The 18,387-nt window shown below is 31.5% G+C and overlaps 1 protein-coding gene across 8 annotated transcripts in view; it reads right to left on the bottom strand.

The window, feature by feature from the left end:
• Ziz (dedicator of cytokinesis protein Ziz) overlaps positions 1-18,387 on the bottom strand; it is a 292,231-nt gene that overhangs the window by 262,668 nt on the left and 11,176 nt on the right. For all 8 annotated transcript variants that reach the window (XM_085811589.1, XM_085811587.1, XM_085811582.1 and 5 more), the window contains exons 2-5: positions 15,784-15,900; positions 10,269-10,441; positions 10,018-10,090; positions 7,495-7,593 (exon numbers count right to left, since the gene is read on the bottom strand). In XM_085811589.1, coding sequence (XP_085667715.1) covers positions 7,495-7,593; positions 10,018-10,090; positions 10,269-10,441; positions 15,784-15,900 — 462 coding nt within the window. The remainder of the gene's footprint in view (positions 1-7,494; positions 7,594-10,017; positions 10,091-10,268; positions 10,442-15,783; positions 15,901-18,387) is intronic.

Here is an 18,387-nt window from a genome sequence, read left to right as displayed (position 1 = left end):
CACTGTAGTTGCAATCTAGTTCAAATATGAGTTTAAGTTCACCAGCTGAGACATTTATAGGGTGCAAATGAAAAATTCACCAGTAAGTTAAGAGATTGTAGCCTCTCCAAAGTCCAAAGATTAAATGCTTTCTGATTGAAACTCTATAAGCGGACAAATTTCTACTAATCTTTCATTAGACATTAAATATTACAAACTATTTTGATTATTTTATATCAGTTTCAATTGCTACTGATGTTGTCAGCCATTAAAACATACATCATGTATCTTAAAATGTAGATGAAAACGTACTTTGATTTTTATGAATGAGAATGTAAAAAAAAAAAGTGCTAAATTAATAATGATTAAGGCATATACCTAACAATTTCTTATTTTCAAGTGTTGTAACATACTGTTGTTGTGGCTTATCTCACTTGTCTGACCTAATCAGAATATAAAGTCCACAAAATTTCGGATGGCATGAAGCTCAAGACTACACCTGTCATTGACATGGGTCTCGAGCATCATATAGGTGACAGTACTATTTTGCCCGTTTGTGCCACAATTTTGATGGAGAACACCTCATGGAAATGGTCCAGAGGTCTTCCAAATCTCTTCTCTTTACTTTATCCTTCCTCTTCCACCAAACCACACAAGAGAACTTTCGGCTCAGTGTGCATTTTTATTGTCACCACACTGTGCAGGCATTATATGTTTACAAATATAAATGCCTTCTTCAGTATTTGAGCCCAACAATACAGCAGCAAGGAGAAGTTGTGTATTCAAAGATATTTAGTGCCTGATTATGAGCTTCAACCCTTAGATTTATATTAAAGAACTTACTTTCATTTCAAAAAGTGCATCATTAAGGAATACTTTATAATAATAAATAAATTTTATTCACAAAATATTTAATAATTTTAATTATTAAAAACTCCACTGACACGGTTGGTTAAGTTTGCAACAATCACCAAATGTACTAAAATTGTCCTCCATCAATAATGCCTCACAAAAACAAGCATTAAGTTAAGAAATGGGTTTAAGTATGATTAGACTTTTTTTAACTGATCTGAGGAAAAAAAAAAAAAAAAAAAAAAAAATGGGAACTTTACACTACAACTTCTAGTTTTTACAAGACTTACTATTACATGAAATAAATGATTGCTTTCACAAACATAATTACATTTTCTCCAAAACATTTATATTTTCCTTCCATTAAAGCATATTTTATTGATAAAATGAAGTTTTGTATAAAAAATTCAGTAAATATGAAGGTATAATAATGTATGTCAAATGCTTAATGCTACACAAAAAAGTTTTAAAACAAAGCACAAAAAAGAGGGGAGAAAGAAAGAAAAAGAAACACAGATTTGAAAAGATGATAAACTAAATAAAGGCACCTTTTTTACTTCCTTCTATGAAGTAAAGGAAGTATTGTTATCATAAAAAATTCCAGGTACCATATTTCAACAAAAATATCCATTTAGTCCGCTATTGAATGCAATTTAACAATGTTTTTGAATGACATATGTATGTATGGACAGAATAAACTCTTTTTCCCCAAACGAATTATAAAACTGATTTCAAATGGATTCAGAAGAGATTTTTTTCGTGGCGACCGTATGTACGTACATATATATCTTGTGTAACTCAAAAGCAAGTAGGCTCAGAATGCTGAAATTTTGTGCATGGGACTGCTATAGCATGTAGTTGTGCATCCAGTGCCAGATTTACATATAAGCTGAACAAGCTATAACTTAGCCCCCCCCCCGAAAAATTGTAGCATATCTCATATTAAAAAGATTTACTCATATACCTCATAAAGTGCCCCATATCTCAAATAGCTTAAGATCTTGTCAAATCTAAATCTGGTCCAGTGTGCACCTCCCTTTTTTGTTACAATCAGCCATATACCAAAAGTATATTATACAAGATGTGACACACCAAAAAAAAAAAAAAAAAAAAAAAAAAAAAAAAAACGGTCCAATAAATCATTGTACTTACAGAATCAGTTCTCCGTAACATTAGCACCTTCATAGTAGTTCTCTTTAGCATTCACACACTTCTACTTTGGTGCTTACTTCACCATTGCTGCTAACAGATCTGGAATGAGGTTTTTGGAAGGCCTTTCAGGAGATTCTCTGTTTTTGCCTTAACCTCCTCAGCTGAGGTAAAATGGATTCCCTTTAAGTAAGATTTAACTTTAGGAAATAAGAAAAGGGTCATGGAGCCAAATCAAGTGAATAAGGAGGATGCCCCATCACAGTAATGTTTTTGCTGGTCAGAAACTACTTGACAGATAAGGCCGTGTGAGCGGGTGCATTGTCCTGGTGCAAAGCCATCCACCCCTCCACAACTGTCGCCTTTTTTCTACTAATTTTTTCAAAAAGTCTTTTTAGTACATCAATGTAGTAGTATTGATTAACAGTCTCACCACTAGGAACATATTCAATCATGATGAACATTCTAGGCAGCCTGCTCATCATTTTCTACACTGTCCTTTACCCCTAAAAACCACTTATGCCATTCAAACACAAGTGTATCTAAAAGTTTTATCTCCATAAGCCTAGGTTAACATTTGAAATGTTTCCTCTGCAGCTGATTTTTAAAACTTCACATGAAACTTAATGTTGATTCGCTGTTTGGTTTTTACATTAGACATTTTTCTAGCAGAATGCATTCACATGTGTTCACTCAACAACACAGTACTCCCCACTGGCACGGTTGGTTAAGTGAAACGATAGAAGAGGTGTGTGGCATGACATCACCAAAAGAGTTGATACTAACTCCCATCTGTTTTCAAGCTACACACTAAGTCTCATTTTTTTGTGTCACGCCTCGTATATATATGTATATATATATATATATATATATATATATCAATACCACCTGCTGACATGCATGACCAAATCATAACACTAACTGGGTTCTTCCCAGTTGCTTGAATGCAGTCAGAATGTAGCTCTTCTCCTATTCTACGTCTTACATATTTTCACCCATCACTACCGAATAACGATATCTTAGCTTCATCACTCCATATAACTTGTGGCCACTGATCATCCGTCCAATTAATGTGTCCCTTTGCCCATTGTAGTCTTTTTTTTTTTTTTTTTTTTTTCCGTTGCTGAAAATTAAGATAAGGCTTTTTTCGTGAAATTCTACCTCTCAGTCCAACATCTGTTAATCTTCTCCTGATTGTTCTTGAACTGACAGAAACACCAGCATCATTCAGATCACTTCTGATGGCCGCTGATGACATTTTTCTATCTTGGAGACATAGTCTTTTTATTCTTCTGTCATCAATAGATGTGGTGCACCTTTTTCGGCCTTTTCCTTCTTTGTTTTTTATTGAATTTGTCTCCTGATATCGTAAACAAAACTTTTGGACTCCAGATGTAGTCACTGAACCACCCACCTGTCTTGCAATTTCAGCATAGGAAAGACCACTTTCTCATAACACAATAATATTACACCTCTTTCTAGGTGTCCAATCTACTCTTTTATTTGATGTCATTGCTTCTTGACTAAATATTAAAAATTTTTACAAAAATTCCTATTTGTAATTGCAGTGTATAAGAAACAGGTCCTCCTTCTACAGAACAAAGCAAAATAATGAATTGTTTCAAGTGTAAACATGATGTCAGCTTCTACTGGCAGTTACTAACATTTGATTGGTTCTCAGAACAAGAACAGTGATTGGCCAGGAAAGCTAGATATTATAAACCACTTCATAACTGTGTTTTTCATTTATATTAAAGTACATATAACTTTTTTGTATTGCAAATAATTGAATTTTGTGTTTTGTATTGAATTCAGTAATAAATTCTCTTTAAAATGATATATACAAGTTGGCATTTTGCGAAACGTAACATTTTCTATAAGCATACAAAGTTGAAAAACATAAAAATTTCAAAAAGTGTCTATAATTTTGGCCACCACTGTATATACACAGGGTGTATCTGTACAGCAGTGACATACTTTCAGGAGAGATAGAGTACACCTAGACAACAATGGAAAGTCACATTGGAATGCATGGTCGAAAACGCTTTCCTGCGCAGTAGTAATGATAAAAATGTCAAGAAAGAAAGGACAGAAACGGGTTGGGAAAATATGTTTATTATTCGGAGTATAACAAAAACAAAGAAAAAACAACCTAAACAGCATCATCAAAGAAGATGTTTGAAATTATGACCCGGACCTAGGATAAGGGAATTCGAAAGGACCTAGGAATTAGACCAAGGATCTGTGCATTATGCATCTTCCATTCATGATGTAGATTTTCCATGCACCAGAGAAGTGAAACACGGTCCGGGATTGTAATTTTAAACACCATCTTTAATGATGATCATTGATTGTTTTTGTTCTTATTCGTAGGTTTCTGCTGTACTAAACGTAATAAAACATGTTTTGTCTCACTGTTTGTGTCCTACCTTTTTTGAGTTTTGTGTTGTCACTACCACACCAAGAAAGCATTTCCAGCCATGCAGTGCTATAAGATTTCCATTCATCTAGGTGTACTCTATCTCTCCTGAAAGTTCGTCACCGCTGAGCTGATTTGCCCTGTATATGGCCACCCTGTTACTTGGCTCACTGAGCTCAGTTTTTTTACTCTTATGCAGGTAAATTGTGCATATTTTGCTTTAAAAATGATTGAATTATTTTGTTTTTATCTTCCAGTTAAGGTTCTTATGCCTTTAGTTAATCTGCATGCAATAGTTGTAGAATTATAAACAATATAAATGTTGTTTAAGTGTGACTAAGCCTAATTTTTTTTACCATAGCAGTCATATTTATTTACATTTGAAACTTAGCAGAATAGTGAATTGATTCTTTCTGCACCTTCAGTGTCTTTTAGCCGAGTGGGACCAAAAGGAAACTTTTAGTTTTGTGCACCAAAAAATCTGCCTTCTTGCCTGCTGGCCGAATTGCTTGTTTTTGCATATATACTGTAATTTTAATTGTAAAAATTGTTTTAACTTTATTTAGTATTTTATGTTTTTCTACATCCTTCAATTTTTAATGAAAATATTTTGAGTTTTATATTTTTTTACCTCTCTGCAAAGTGAAAACTGAATTCATTGAATGAGAAATATATCTAATAAAATTCAAGGAAATAAGTTTAAATGAAATACAGTAAAAAATGCGTATAATTCAATATTCCGTACAAGAAAGTCGTGGTGTACACATCAGCTTTTTTATTTATATGAAACAGCTGAAAATACTAATACCATTACCTTTGATTTACTTTACCTATCAAAACTATTCTTAACTAGAAATTTGACACTATCTTTAAAGATTTACTTTTAAAATTATTACACTCAGATTTTATATGAGCTTGCACATTTAGCATTTGTTAATTTCTGACGAAAAAAGTAAATTGTCGCAGTCAGGTTTGTATGAAGACAAACTCGACTTCTTGGCCTGTGTTTTTTAACATTAAAAAATCTCGCTGTTTCCAAAAATAGTCACATTTTTAAGGATATGTGTTCTGATTATTTTTCCCCCTCACATTTTAATAGAATATTTAATCACATCATGTTATCTTCAAGACCGATTTTAGGCACTTCTGAGAGCAATTTGAAGCTCAATCTCTATTTAGGGCTCATAACAGAATTTATCTAAACTTAGCTATTTTTTCATTCAGCATATTAACCAGAACACCAAGAAAAAACTGACATAAAATCTGGATTTTGTATTAATTATATAGTACAAAAATTTAGTAGCTAATGTGACATGATTATATCTGCTCATTACTGGTGATGCAGTTGTATATGCATTATATCTATTCATTATTGATGTCAAACTGCAGTTTCACATTTTTGACAATTTATACCTGTGCACCATATACCAACATTATAAACTACAACTGACACAAGATTTAAATTAATTACCGGTTTCGGAAAAATTAAGACACTGAAAATCGATGAATTAAATTATTTTTATATTAAAAATTTTAGAAACTGTATTCTTTCATCACAAGCTGAGATACTAAACAATTTACAATGTATGGAAGTTGTTCAAATAAATTATACCTAGATATGATGTATTATTATTTTAAAATTAATAGCAGTATTGCAACCCCCTTAAAACTTACAGTTCCTTGCTACCTAATGCCCATTTTGAGAAACACTGGTCAAAAAATTACAGAAAGACTTCAGGAAAGTATAGACTGATTGGAATACAGCAATTTTTACACATAATCACTTCTTTTCACTTAATTCTACATAAACTATAATTCATGTTGAGTTTGCTTGTTCATTAGGTCAGTATTTCCCAGCTTGGGTTCACATGGACCCCCAGGTATCTACAGAAGTTTAGGGTATGTTCTAAAGAAATCAAAATTAGCTTCACATATTTTTAATAAAACTTTACAGTAAGAGCCCGCTTAACGCTGTTTCGTTTAGCGCTGTTTCGGTTTAGCGCTGTTTCGGTTTAGCGCTCTTTTATTTCAACCCGGAGATTCCACGAAATCGCTCGCAGCATACGGGGATTCCCCGAAATATTATGCAGTGATAGGTTTCAAATACATATCCGAAAGAGTGTACTTGTATTTCTTGTTTGGTGCGGTATTGTACAGACATATTTTGAAGGGGTAAATGTGGAAGATGTCGAAGAAATAATTCAAGAAGCAGCGGCTAGTCTTTCTAATGATGAGCTCAAGGAATTAACTGAACAAGAAGAAAACAAAAGTGTTGACAGCAGTGATTCAGAAGAAGAGCAAAAAGAACTTTCGATGGCGTTTGTAAAAAGGAGTTTGTCTACCATAACTGAAATAATGGATCAATTCATTGAAAATGATCCGAATTTTGACAGGAGCTCAAAAGTAAGGCGTGGTGTTAGAGATGCTCTATCCGTTTATGAAGAACTTTTAAGAGAACAACGCAAAAGAAAAAGGCAAACAACATTAGATGCTTTTGTCACAAAAAGGCAGAACACTGAAAACGCGGAAGGCTAACTAAATATGACTGACTTAGAATTTTATTTGTTTTTTTTAAGAATATTCGTTTTGTTATTTATATTTTGTTTTTATTTTTGCAAGAAATAATAATGTGGTATTAATTTGGACTTTAAGAAATAAATGTTTGGTTTTATTTTTATTAAAAAAAACATACTTTTTAAATTTAATACCTAACCAATTTACTAGCCATCTTCCCCTAAACCAATATTTACATGTAAAGATAGCCTCGTTTAGCGCTGTTTCGCATTACGCTCTACTTTGATGGAACATATCCCCCGCGTTAAGTGGGGTCTTACTGTATTTTAACACACTTTTAAAGAAACTTCATGTCATTTGTAATCATTCACTTCCATTGAGATCTTTGAACGAGATGATGTGATGGAAAATAAGACAAGTATTTCAAACAACAACAATAATTGTTTTACAGGTGACATATATGCCTACAGATTTGTTCTGATAATCATAATTATCTTGAATAAAAATACAAAGCTGATATGCTGAAATCTTAACCTGTTCATGATTCATTTAGAAATATGCTTAATAATATTAAAAAGTACCTTTGTGGCAAGACTGATAAAGCTATCAGTTCCAGATTCTGGTCCTTTTAAAAGAAATCCTTCTTTTATCACACCATTTTCACTGCCTGGAGTATTCAGCTATTGATAAAAGATAAACAATGCACATATTTATACTTATCGTATATATTAACTAAATTCACTAAAACTATTTTTATTCTAAAATATGATCATTGAATGAAATTATTTGAGATCATAAATGTTAAGATATATATATATATACACAAAGTGTCCTGTAAATGTTGTGATAAACTTTTAGGGGAAGTAGGGCACATCATATGGATTAAAAATTGCATAGGAACCCATGCCCAGAAATGTCAAGAGTAAGTGGTAACAGCGATAGAAGATGGGAAAGGAAACAAGAAAGTAAGTAATTTGAACCATTTATTGGACATGAATACAAATGGTGTACAATACCTTGAATGACTATTCACTTGCCGACCAAACCTGCCAACGAATTAATTTTGAAGCGTTTTTGTGTCGAGTGGTGCCACACAACAATGCGTTCACCTTAAGGGTTTTCTTGAGCCCACAAATGGTGATTGTGATGATTGAATAAGCCATCCCTATTGAATGTGGTCTCATTTGTTATCAACACATAAGCTGAGAAATTAACTTCACGGGCACTTTCTTGCAGAAACCACTATGTGAAACACACATGTTCAGAATGGTCACTGGGGAGCAGTAACCGAAGCTTTGGAGGCGAAAGGCATGGAAGGAATCGGCATTCAAGACACGCTGAATACTGATAGGAACCTTTCTTAATTGAGAGGCAATGGCCCATATGTTGGTCCTTGAATTACTCTCCACCGTATCCAAAACACTTTCTCTCCTAACAACCGAGGAGTTGATCATTGCAAACAAACTCTGATGTGGTTGATGTCTGTTGGTGAAGCATTCTCGATAAAAGCATGCGGTAGCTGGTCCATGACTCTCAACTATTCCATACACTAAGTGCATGACTGCAAGTTCTACATTTGTATAGCATGCCATGCACTTCATATGGTGCTTACTGCACAAATGAGATAATCCTCACTTTCAACTAGCACTCTCCTGTACAGCAACCCTGGGTTGCATACATTGATGTTTCTGGGCTTGGGTTCCTATGCAATTCTTAATCCTTATAATGTTCTCTGCCCTCCCCCAGAAGTTTATCGCAACATATAGGGAACACCCTGTATATATATATATAACTAAACTCGAAATTAGAAAACTGATACAGAAATCATTCATTACATAAAATTATGCACAACTTCCAAAAAATATTTCAAATCATAGATAATTATAAATAATGCAGAAACTGATGACAGCAACTTCAATCTGCTAAAAACTTTTTGCCATATATTGCGTACCCTTCTCTTTATGAAGAAACCTGGAAAATGCATGTATGATTCTATTATTTTTTTAATTCATTTATTCAAAGACTGAATTGGCAAAAATTCATTAATTGGCAGGTTTTCAAAAAATGGTATATTGAATTGGCAAGTGATAATGAGAACAATATGTGTGCATGAGAAATGCTTGAGAGAATAAATTAATCTGTAAAGAAGGGTGGGTTGTATTCAATGTGGCTGTGCACAAGAAAGTCATTTTAGGTTTCAAGAAAAGGGGAACATAATTTAAGGTGATACTGCACTTCTAACCGAAATGAATTCATGGAATTAGGAGTTAGATGGTTTCTTTCTGTAGAACTTTGACACAGAAATTTTGAAGGCTATGGTAAATTATATTTGCTTTAGATGATCTAGCGTTTCTTTTAGTAGTAAGTATGGCTACTGCAAAACAAAACAAGCACAAATGCAAAGTCGTTCAATTCACAAAAGAAAATGAAAATAGTGCTGCAGCAAGGGTGTTTGGTGTTGGTGAAAGCCCATGCATAAGTGGAAGAAAAATGAAATCACAATAATTAATATGCCAGAGAATAAATGGCTTTGCATAAGGGAGTAACGGAATGGCCTTATCTTTTCCTTATTTTTAAATCTATCATTCTTAAATCCAGCATGTAATGCACACCCATAAATTTTGATGTTACTGTTTGAATTTAAAGTGTACGTTATATGCTGGAATATATGGTAACTTTAAATAAACAGCTGAATTAGAATTTTTAAAATAAATCTTATTTTTTTCCTACATACAAATAAGAAAAGTTTAAAAAAAATCAAGAAAATTTCAAAACCAATACTATATCAAAATTTGAAATGTAATAGTAAAATGAATATTTAAACAAGGAAATTTCAACTGATTTATACCTTTTGAAAAGAAATTATCAATATTACTCTACTGTTAAATAACTACCTAGTTTAACTAATTTGAAATAAACTGACTTTCTTATCAATTTTTACAAAAACTTCTTGCTCCTAAAAAAACTATTTATCCCTTAACCTCAGAAATTATAGTTTTATTCAAAATCTCTGCTTGTCCAACTTTAACTTCTATTTACTTCCACTTTCATCTTTGAATCAAAATTATTTCTTTGTCCAATCCTTTTGCTTATAAAATACTTACACTGTCTTTGCTAATATCAACTTCTGTATCAACCTCATAAACTTGATCTTCTAATTCACTTTGTCTAGGCAATCTGTCAACAAAAAAATACCAATACATCAAATACTTTTATAGTTATATCATCACTATTTACTTCTTGGTAATAAATGTACAAGACACTAAATAATTAAAAAATTTCAATTAAAATTTTTAAAAATAAAGAAAAATCAAAGAGAAAGTTTTAACTATTGTAATGAAAATTAAATTTTTACTTTGGTAATTGTAAGTATGATCCAGAATATGACTTATATTTGTAATTAACAACATGCCAATCTTTTGTGTATGTCTTGATACACTGACGAGTGAATAATGATGATATTTCATTTGCTGGTAATAAAGGTACAGTAGGTTTAACAGTACGATAAGTCCTTTGGATAACCTCTTCCTAAAATAAAATACAGAATGTAAAAACAAGATACTACACATACACATAAAAAAATTTTAAAAGAATTATATTTCAAATCTATACATCAAGAACTGTCAAATGAAATTTTACATGAAACTAATTATTAAGGAAAGAATTTATCTGTGTCTAATATAATTTTTGTCTCATAAAATCATTTCTTTATTATTTTAACATATGAATCATTAAAATACTTCAATATCGAATGCTTTACTCATATTGGCAAATTTAATCTATTTCCTAATTAAGCAATTTTAGTTTATTAAAAAAGTAAGAGTAATTTATAATGACTTACCTTGACATAACTATATTTTAGTTATGATAATGGGCCATATAAAAGTATAATCAATAAAAAATAGTAATTTTTTAAAAAATAATCATTTAGATATTTATCAAGCTTTACACCAAGGATGTCAAACTCGCGCATGCGGCCCACAACAAATATTTCTTAGGTTTGCACAAAATAAATATATATATATATTAATTAATTAATTAAAATTGTCATACAGAAGCATACAAATAATGAAATAAAGAATTATGCTATATAAACTAGGAAATTCTATAAGTATCTATCACATCCCAATTTGCCATCTCCTGAAGATTAATATAAAAACCCCTTTGAATACTTGTTCATCATGTCTGTTTTTGGTTCAATAACTTTAACATTTAGACCAATTAAAAATTTATTACTTTAAATGCATGCTTAAAAAATGTTAAAAATAAAAATTATGTAAATAATAAAATTATTTAATGAAGGTAATTTAATTCAAAAATGCTATATTCTAATTTATTTTCGAAAAAAGAATTAATTATGAAAAGCAAATGCAAACTCATCCATTTACAGCAAGGATGTCAAACTTGCGGCCCACAACAAATATTTTTGCGGCCAGGCCAATATATCGGCAAATAATAATATATAATAATAAAATAACATATCGACGAAGAAAAAAATGAAATGTTTACTGCTAAGTAATTAACGATAATTTATTCAGTGCTATTAGATTACTCACAGCGAGCTGACACACACACTACTTAAATTACAAATGCGTGTGAGTAGCTTGCGTAAATTTCACATTTACAGTCATAGATGAATTAAATTATGATCTCTGACAACTGTTAACCAAAGAATCATTACAAAATATACAATTGCATTTGGAAGATGTGTGACTGTAGCATGTTAAAACTCTGCAAAACAATACATAAAAAGCTAACTAACCCCCAAGGAATGCTTGGGGATAGACACTTTGAATGCTAAAATACATCTGTATATGGGAAGGTTGTCACAGCTTGCTGAACAAGTAGGAGTGAGAAATTTTACCTCATTTGCCATAAATGCACGGTTTTATAGATCGACTGCTTCATCCGCGACCATGAGTGCAAACACGAATGCGCCATTCAGACCAAATTATTCTCAAAATAGGGTGGGAGGATGGGCACTTTCTTTCCCTCCAGCATAGCTCTTTCCAAAGAAGAGAAGACCCTTCACGTCGCAGCAAGTAATACCGCCCCTATTGGACGAGTCTATGTTATTTGGCAACCAGGGTTGCGCTTCAGACGGTCAAACTATACCAGACCTCAGATATTTTCCCACTTTGAAACAGCCCCAGCATGGATTTGCATCTTTCATTCCTGAAAGTGATTCCTTACACGATTATCCAAGCCATTCAGACTGAAAGAAAAGTAATACCTACAAGGAAGAGCAAATATGCTGAGATCAAGGACTTCATAGAAGTACTACAGCACAAAGTCTTTAATCCGGACGTCCATAATCTGGAAAGATCTATAATCCGGACCTCAAAGCTACAAACTTTCTGCGCATGTGCATAATACCTTTACGCATGAGCATATGCATTTACACATGCGCATAATACATTTACAAATAAGCGTTTAATGTATAATGGATGGTATAAGCTAGGCTAAATTTACCTAATTATCTATTTCAGTTAAAGTTGCAGATTGCATTGTTCTTTAATCTTCTACTTGGATCCGGCTTATTATTTTTTGCAGACCGTTAGAGCAATTTTATAAAAAGTAAGTTTGAACTTTTGATTATGTCAAAAAGAGTTTCCGATTCTGGAGCTGCCAAAGGATCTACAAAGTGAAAGCATGTTTCGATGTCCATCAAACAAAAAATGGAATTGCTGTAAAAAATGGATAAAGGCATGAAGAAGGTGACAGAGAGATTAGTGAAAACGAAAAAATTTCGATTGACAAGTTAGTCAGTATTCTCGGCACAGCAATTACAGGACTTGAACAGTGGAACTTTGTAACTGAACAAGAAATTATGTCTGTTTATAGAATTAAAGAGAAAGTATTAGCACATAAAACAAAGTAACTTAAACAACTTACATTGAAAGAAATGTTTAACAAAGTAAACAAATAAATATTAAGTCTTTTTTTTTTTTTTTTTTTTTGTAAACTTTGATATCCTTTAGATCATAATTGCTCTTTATTTCATAAATTACGGTTTCATATTTTTAATTGTATAATTTCTGCATGCCATCTTACCAGATTTAAATTGATGATCTATAATCTGGAAAAAACCCTAATCTGGAATCGCCAAAGTCTTGACGAGTCCGGATTAAAGACTTTGTACTGTACAGTCAAAAGTCGTTAATCCGGACTCGTCAGGACTTTGGCGATTCCGGATTATAGATCATCATTTTAAATCTGGTAAGATGGCATGCAGAAATTATACAATTAAAAATATGAAACCGTAATTTATAAAATAAAGAGCAATTATGATCTAAAGGGTATCAAAATTTACAAAAAGAAAAAGCGAAATATTTATTTGTTTACTTTATTAAACATTTCTTTCAATGTAAGTTGTTTAATTTGCTTCGTTTCATGTGATAATACTTTCTCTTTAATTCTATTAAACAGACATAATTTCTTGTTTAGTTACAAAGTTCCGCTGTTTAAGTCGTATAACTGCTGTGTCGAGAATACCGACTAATTTGTTAATGGAATTTTTTTTGTTTTCAATAACCTCCGAGTCACTTTCTTCACTATCGGAAGCGAATTATAATGATGAGGAACTTGATTTAAATCATATCGAAGACCGAGTACATCAAGATGAAATACTACATTTAGTAAAGAATTATAAGCCAAATAAAATAAAAACATCTGCCCTGAAGATAAGGATAATGCTGACAGATCAACTTCCAATTCATTGCGCGCCGTGTCGTTTCCCTCCCCCCGCAGAGCAGCGTGAAATTGATAAACATATTTCGGAATGATTAGATAATCAAAGGATATGCCTTTATCCTTTATTTGAAGCAATTCCTCTTTCTGTTTAATGGACTTTGAAACATACTTTCACTTTGTAGATCCTTTACATATTAGTAAATATATATCAGAAATTCTATTTGACATAATCGGAAGTTCAAGCTTACTTTTATAAAATTGCTCTAACAGTCTTCAAAAAATAATAAGCCGGATCCAATTCGAAGATTAAGGAACAACGCAATTTGCAACCTTAACTGAAATAGATAATTTGATAATTTTAGCTTATACCGTCTGTTATGCATTAAACGCGCATGCGTAAATGTATTATGCGCATGCACACATGTATATTGGCAGCTGTAAAAGTCTTACGTTAACGCGTAAATGCCTATGCACATGCGTGAATGCGATGCATGCGCAGAAAGTTTTTAACTTTGAGGTCCGGATTATAGATGTTCGAATTAACGACTTTTGACTGTATAAGGAAAAATGAAAATAAAATTAATTGAGAGGGAGTATTAAAGAGTGTTATTTTTTAAATGGCCTTCATCTTTTGTACTGTCTCAATATCCATTATTCGCTCTAAAAATAAAGTGGTCATTATATTAAATCACAGAAATGGAATTATCTTCTATTTTATTTGTTAAACTTATGATCAGCACATGGAGGCAATTTAAAATTGATTTAATTGTTAGGCACATGTAATTTAAGAAATTAAATTACTAATTGATAAAGAAGTGTGTCAATGCATAATTTCTCTTTTAAAATACAACTGTATTTCAAAAATAAAGCTACTGTTTAATGGTGGTGAATCTCGTCTGAAAGTCTACAGAGAGTTTCATAATGCTTGCAAACCGCAATTAAAGGGTCCTAGAGCTCTGTGCAGCTCGCAAAAGAAAATGACAACATTTTTAAATAAGCAAATCTTTTCAAAAAAATCATAATTAGTTCTAGTTAATAAAAAAAAGTTTTAATTTCTATCATTAAACATCATTACAAAAATGAAGACTCTCAGGAGGTGCTGGACCTAGTTACTAGCCAGTACATGAAAAATTTTGACAACTATATAACAGCCATAAATTGCACTATGCCCCCAAAGTAGAACAAGCACTAGTCTGCATTGGAAAGCTTATTTAAATCAAGCATGCTAATAAATTTAAAAAAAAAAAAAAAAAAAGAAGTTCACTATGTTCGAGAGAAATTTAAAGTCATTTTCTACAGAAACACAACCAGCATACACGAGAAAAGCCAGACTAAATATAAATTTATGCAGCAATTAAAAGTGTACATCACTTAAGAACTAACTGAACAATGTCTGGGTTTCACTATAATGTGTTAATTTTAATTTTAAAAAATCATAAAAAAATGGTGTCCTTCTTATTCAGAATGCTCTTTGTGACAAAAAATGACCAAAATTAATGCCATAAATTAAAAATTTTAAATAATTAATCTTAATTATTATAAATTATAGACTACATATGCACTATGCATTTAAATCTTTAAAAATTTTGGTACTTTCTGGTTATCGGAACCCGTAGCTTCAAAATTTAGCAGAACTGCCTAGTTTCGAGGCATATTTTCATATGCGTACAATAATATCAAAACCACCAATGCATGCACCACACATGTCTGAATGTGCATAGATTTATACACATTAACCATAATTTTGCTCACAGGTTCCAGATCCCCTCCAACACAAAAAATTTCTAACACCCTGTAAAATGTCTCTTTTCATCATCATTTATGAATAAAGCATTACCAATGAGGCATAAAAGCTGCCCTCAGTTGTAGATAATCAGAATGTACCAAATTTTTAATTATAATTCATATACTAATTCAGAAGTCAAACAACAAAAATCAGCATTATGTTTTCAAATTTTCACAGATTCATTTCAAATTTTCAAATTTCTGTGAAAATTTGAAATCACAACTCTGATTTTTGTTATTTGACTTCTGAATTAGTATTTGTTTGATGTGTTATTGTGTCTTAATTATAATTCATATGTCTAATTAAACAACATTTTTTCTTTTTAAATGGTAATAACTGTCAAAGTAGCTCAGGCAGGGTTCAGTTAAGGAAGAAATTTTCGGCTTATTACTTGTACATCATCTTGAGGAAACAATAACATTTCTCGAAGAGGATCATTTTGTAGAAGGGTCTTATTCTTTTGAAAAAATGTCTCAAAGTCAACAGGCTCTATTAACTGTGGCTTAACCTGAAAACAAGAAAGATTATTAAATTACATGTAGCTAAACTATAATAAAATATAGTAAAAATGAATACTAAATACTTTGTATAACACAATACAAAGTCAAAAATCTGGTCAAACAATAACAAGAAAATTCTAAAACCAAAACTTCAAATAAAACTCCCCCCTTCCCCCCATACACAGCTAGGATAAAAGAATGTAATAGTCAAGAAAAAGCAAGAGGAGCATAAAACAATTTTTCTCCCAATTAGCAAAGATTTCTTTTCCCTAGAAACATCATTATCCACAAAAATATTGTGTACTTTGGTGCTATCACAACCTACATTGGCGTAATTTGTCAATTTCGTTTAGAAGAAAAAGAATGGTTATTTCATATCCTCCTATCATACGTGTAATTAGGTACACTGCGGAAAAAAAAAGGACCATTCTACCGGGCCAATTGATGAAATTCAAATTGCGTTTTTCATGTCTCGAAAGCGCAACTTAGGATATTTATTGGATTTATATACATCATTATTCTAACATAGGTATTTTGACACAAAATCAGACTTTTCTCTGAAATAGCATGCCAATTGTTTTGCATATTTCAATTCTACGACTCAAATTATGCCTTAATATTATATTTTGTAAAATTTGGTGCGAAACTTACGGAGAAATTCAAAAATTTATTTTGTACTTTTTTTCAGTTGTGCCAAGAATAGCTCACTTGGCGAATTTCTTAATATATGGCAACCTATTTTCCTTTCCCTTTTTACATTATGCGTGAGCAGAAAAAAGCCACATCGTTCTTTCTTTCAAATAATGTTCTTTATATTATATTTTTAATTGTAATTGTTAGTATTTTAAATTTTTTTTTTCTTTTTTGAATTTCATATTAATTGTTTAAGTTGCATGGTTCCTTTCAAATAACTGTCTTAAAAATTTCTATTTACTTATTCGAAATGCGTAGTTTAAACAAAAGGTGCATCATTTATTTTTTTCAAATAGTTTTCTTTACTATATTTTTTAGTCATAGTTATCATTTTAGGTGATTTTTAAATTTTGAGACCTTTTATTTTAATTGTTTGTGTTGCATTGTTTCTTCAAATAATTGTTTTAAAATTTTCTATTCATTCATTCGAACTGCCCGCTTTAAATATATTTAATATAAATTTTCCCGAATTTTATTTTATTTATTTGAATTGTGTTTCTTTCGGAAGAATACTTTGCAACCCAGACTACGATGCGTTTGATAACTGCATATATTAAAAGAGAAAATACAGTAAACCACAGTTAACATGACTTTCAATGTTCCGTTCAGAAAAGATATATAAATAAGAAAGATGTATATCCGACATTTTAACTTAGGATGACTACCACACATTGCTTTAAACAGTTTTATCATTGTGCCCATTGCTTTACACAATTTTATCATCCTACATTTCATTTCTTAAAATGGTATTCCTATTTTAGTCAAATATTTTATTTCTGAAATCGCAATAATCAAATATCATAAAATTAAAAAAAAAAAAAAAAAATACTAAATTTTATGCTAAAATTTATTTTTCTTCTTTCTCTTTCTTTTTCAAGCATTCTGCAAGTATATTAAAAAGTATCCAACGTTTTGAAATATCTTGGTATTTCTGGCATTAATTTTAAATAATGTCATCGCCTCCATTTCAAAAGAACCCACAAACAGCCGAGTGGTAAAGTAGTACTTGAACATTGGCAGTTCGCTCCGGGGTTGCTCGTTTTCCAGAATTCGAACATAATTGCATGGGTGTTTCCGTGGTTTTTTTCATGTGTAACGTGTATACAAGCTGGTTTCACTTAGAAAGTTCTTCAAGAAGGCATCCCTCTTTTTAGGCAGATAGCCCTACTTTGCCTTATAACTTAATAATCCAATTCAATCCATTTCCTCGGTTATTTGGTCAAAGCCTTTATCAGTCTTTAGAGAATAGGCATAATCATTTAAATGCTTGACAGAATAAAGAAATATGTAAACAAATACTAAGCAAAGATAATATAATTCTTTCATTGTGATGACAATGCTTCAATCATCAATCAATTAAATGAATAGTGAAATCTTCAGTACAATTTTTAAATACATAGAATATTATCATTTTAGATTTGAGTCAAATTTAAATTTCATGATGTGTTCATTCAAACATTATCTTTCAGCCTAAAGACAACTTGTTCACCTGGTGGCAAATCCCAAATCATGATAGTGAACAAGAGATAAAACTGCTAAATTCTGATATTTTAACTCAGGTTCAAATTCTGGTAAATGGGCAGATTGCACTGAAATTTTCATGGTTTTTGCCATGTAATGTATGAGGCAATTTCCCTTAAAAAGGCAAAGAAGGCAATCTTTTCTTTAGGCACAGACTCCTTAGATATTTTGTCAGAATCAAAATAAAGTAAAAGTCTTTGACATGGCTATTTTTGACATTTTTGGATTCATCATCATCCTCAGCAATCTTTATTATGCTATGGATCTATACTCAAGAGCCA

Source organism: Stegodyphus dumicola, chromosome 2 (genome assembly GCF_044657685.1).
Source record: "Stegodyphus dumicola isolate Sdum_Otavi_A_Nest chromosome 2, ASM4465768v1".
Taxonomy (NCBI): Eukaryota; Metazoa; Arthropoda; class Arachnida; order Araneae; family Eresidae; genus Stegodyphus; species Stegodyphus dumicola.
Note: the sequence above shows the minus strand (reverse complement) of the source record. Positions and strands in the feature narration are given on the sequence as shown.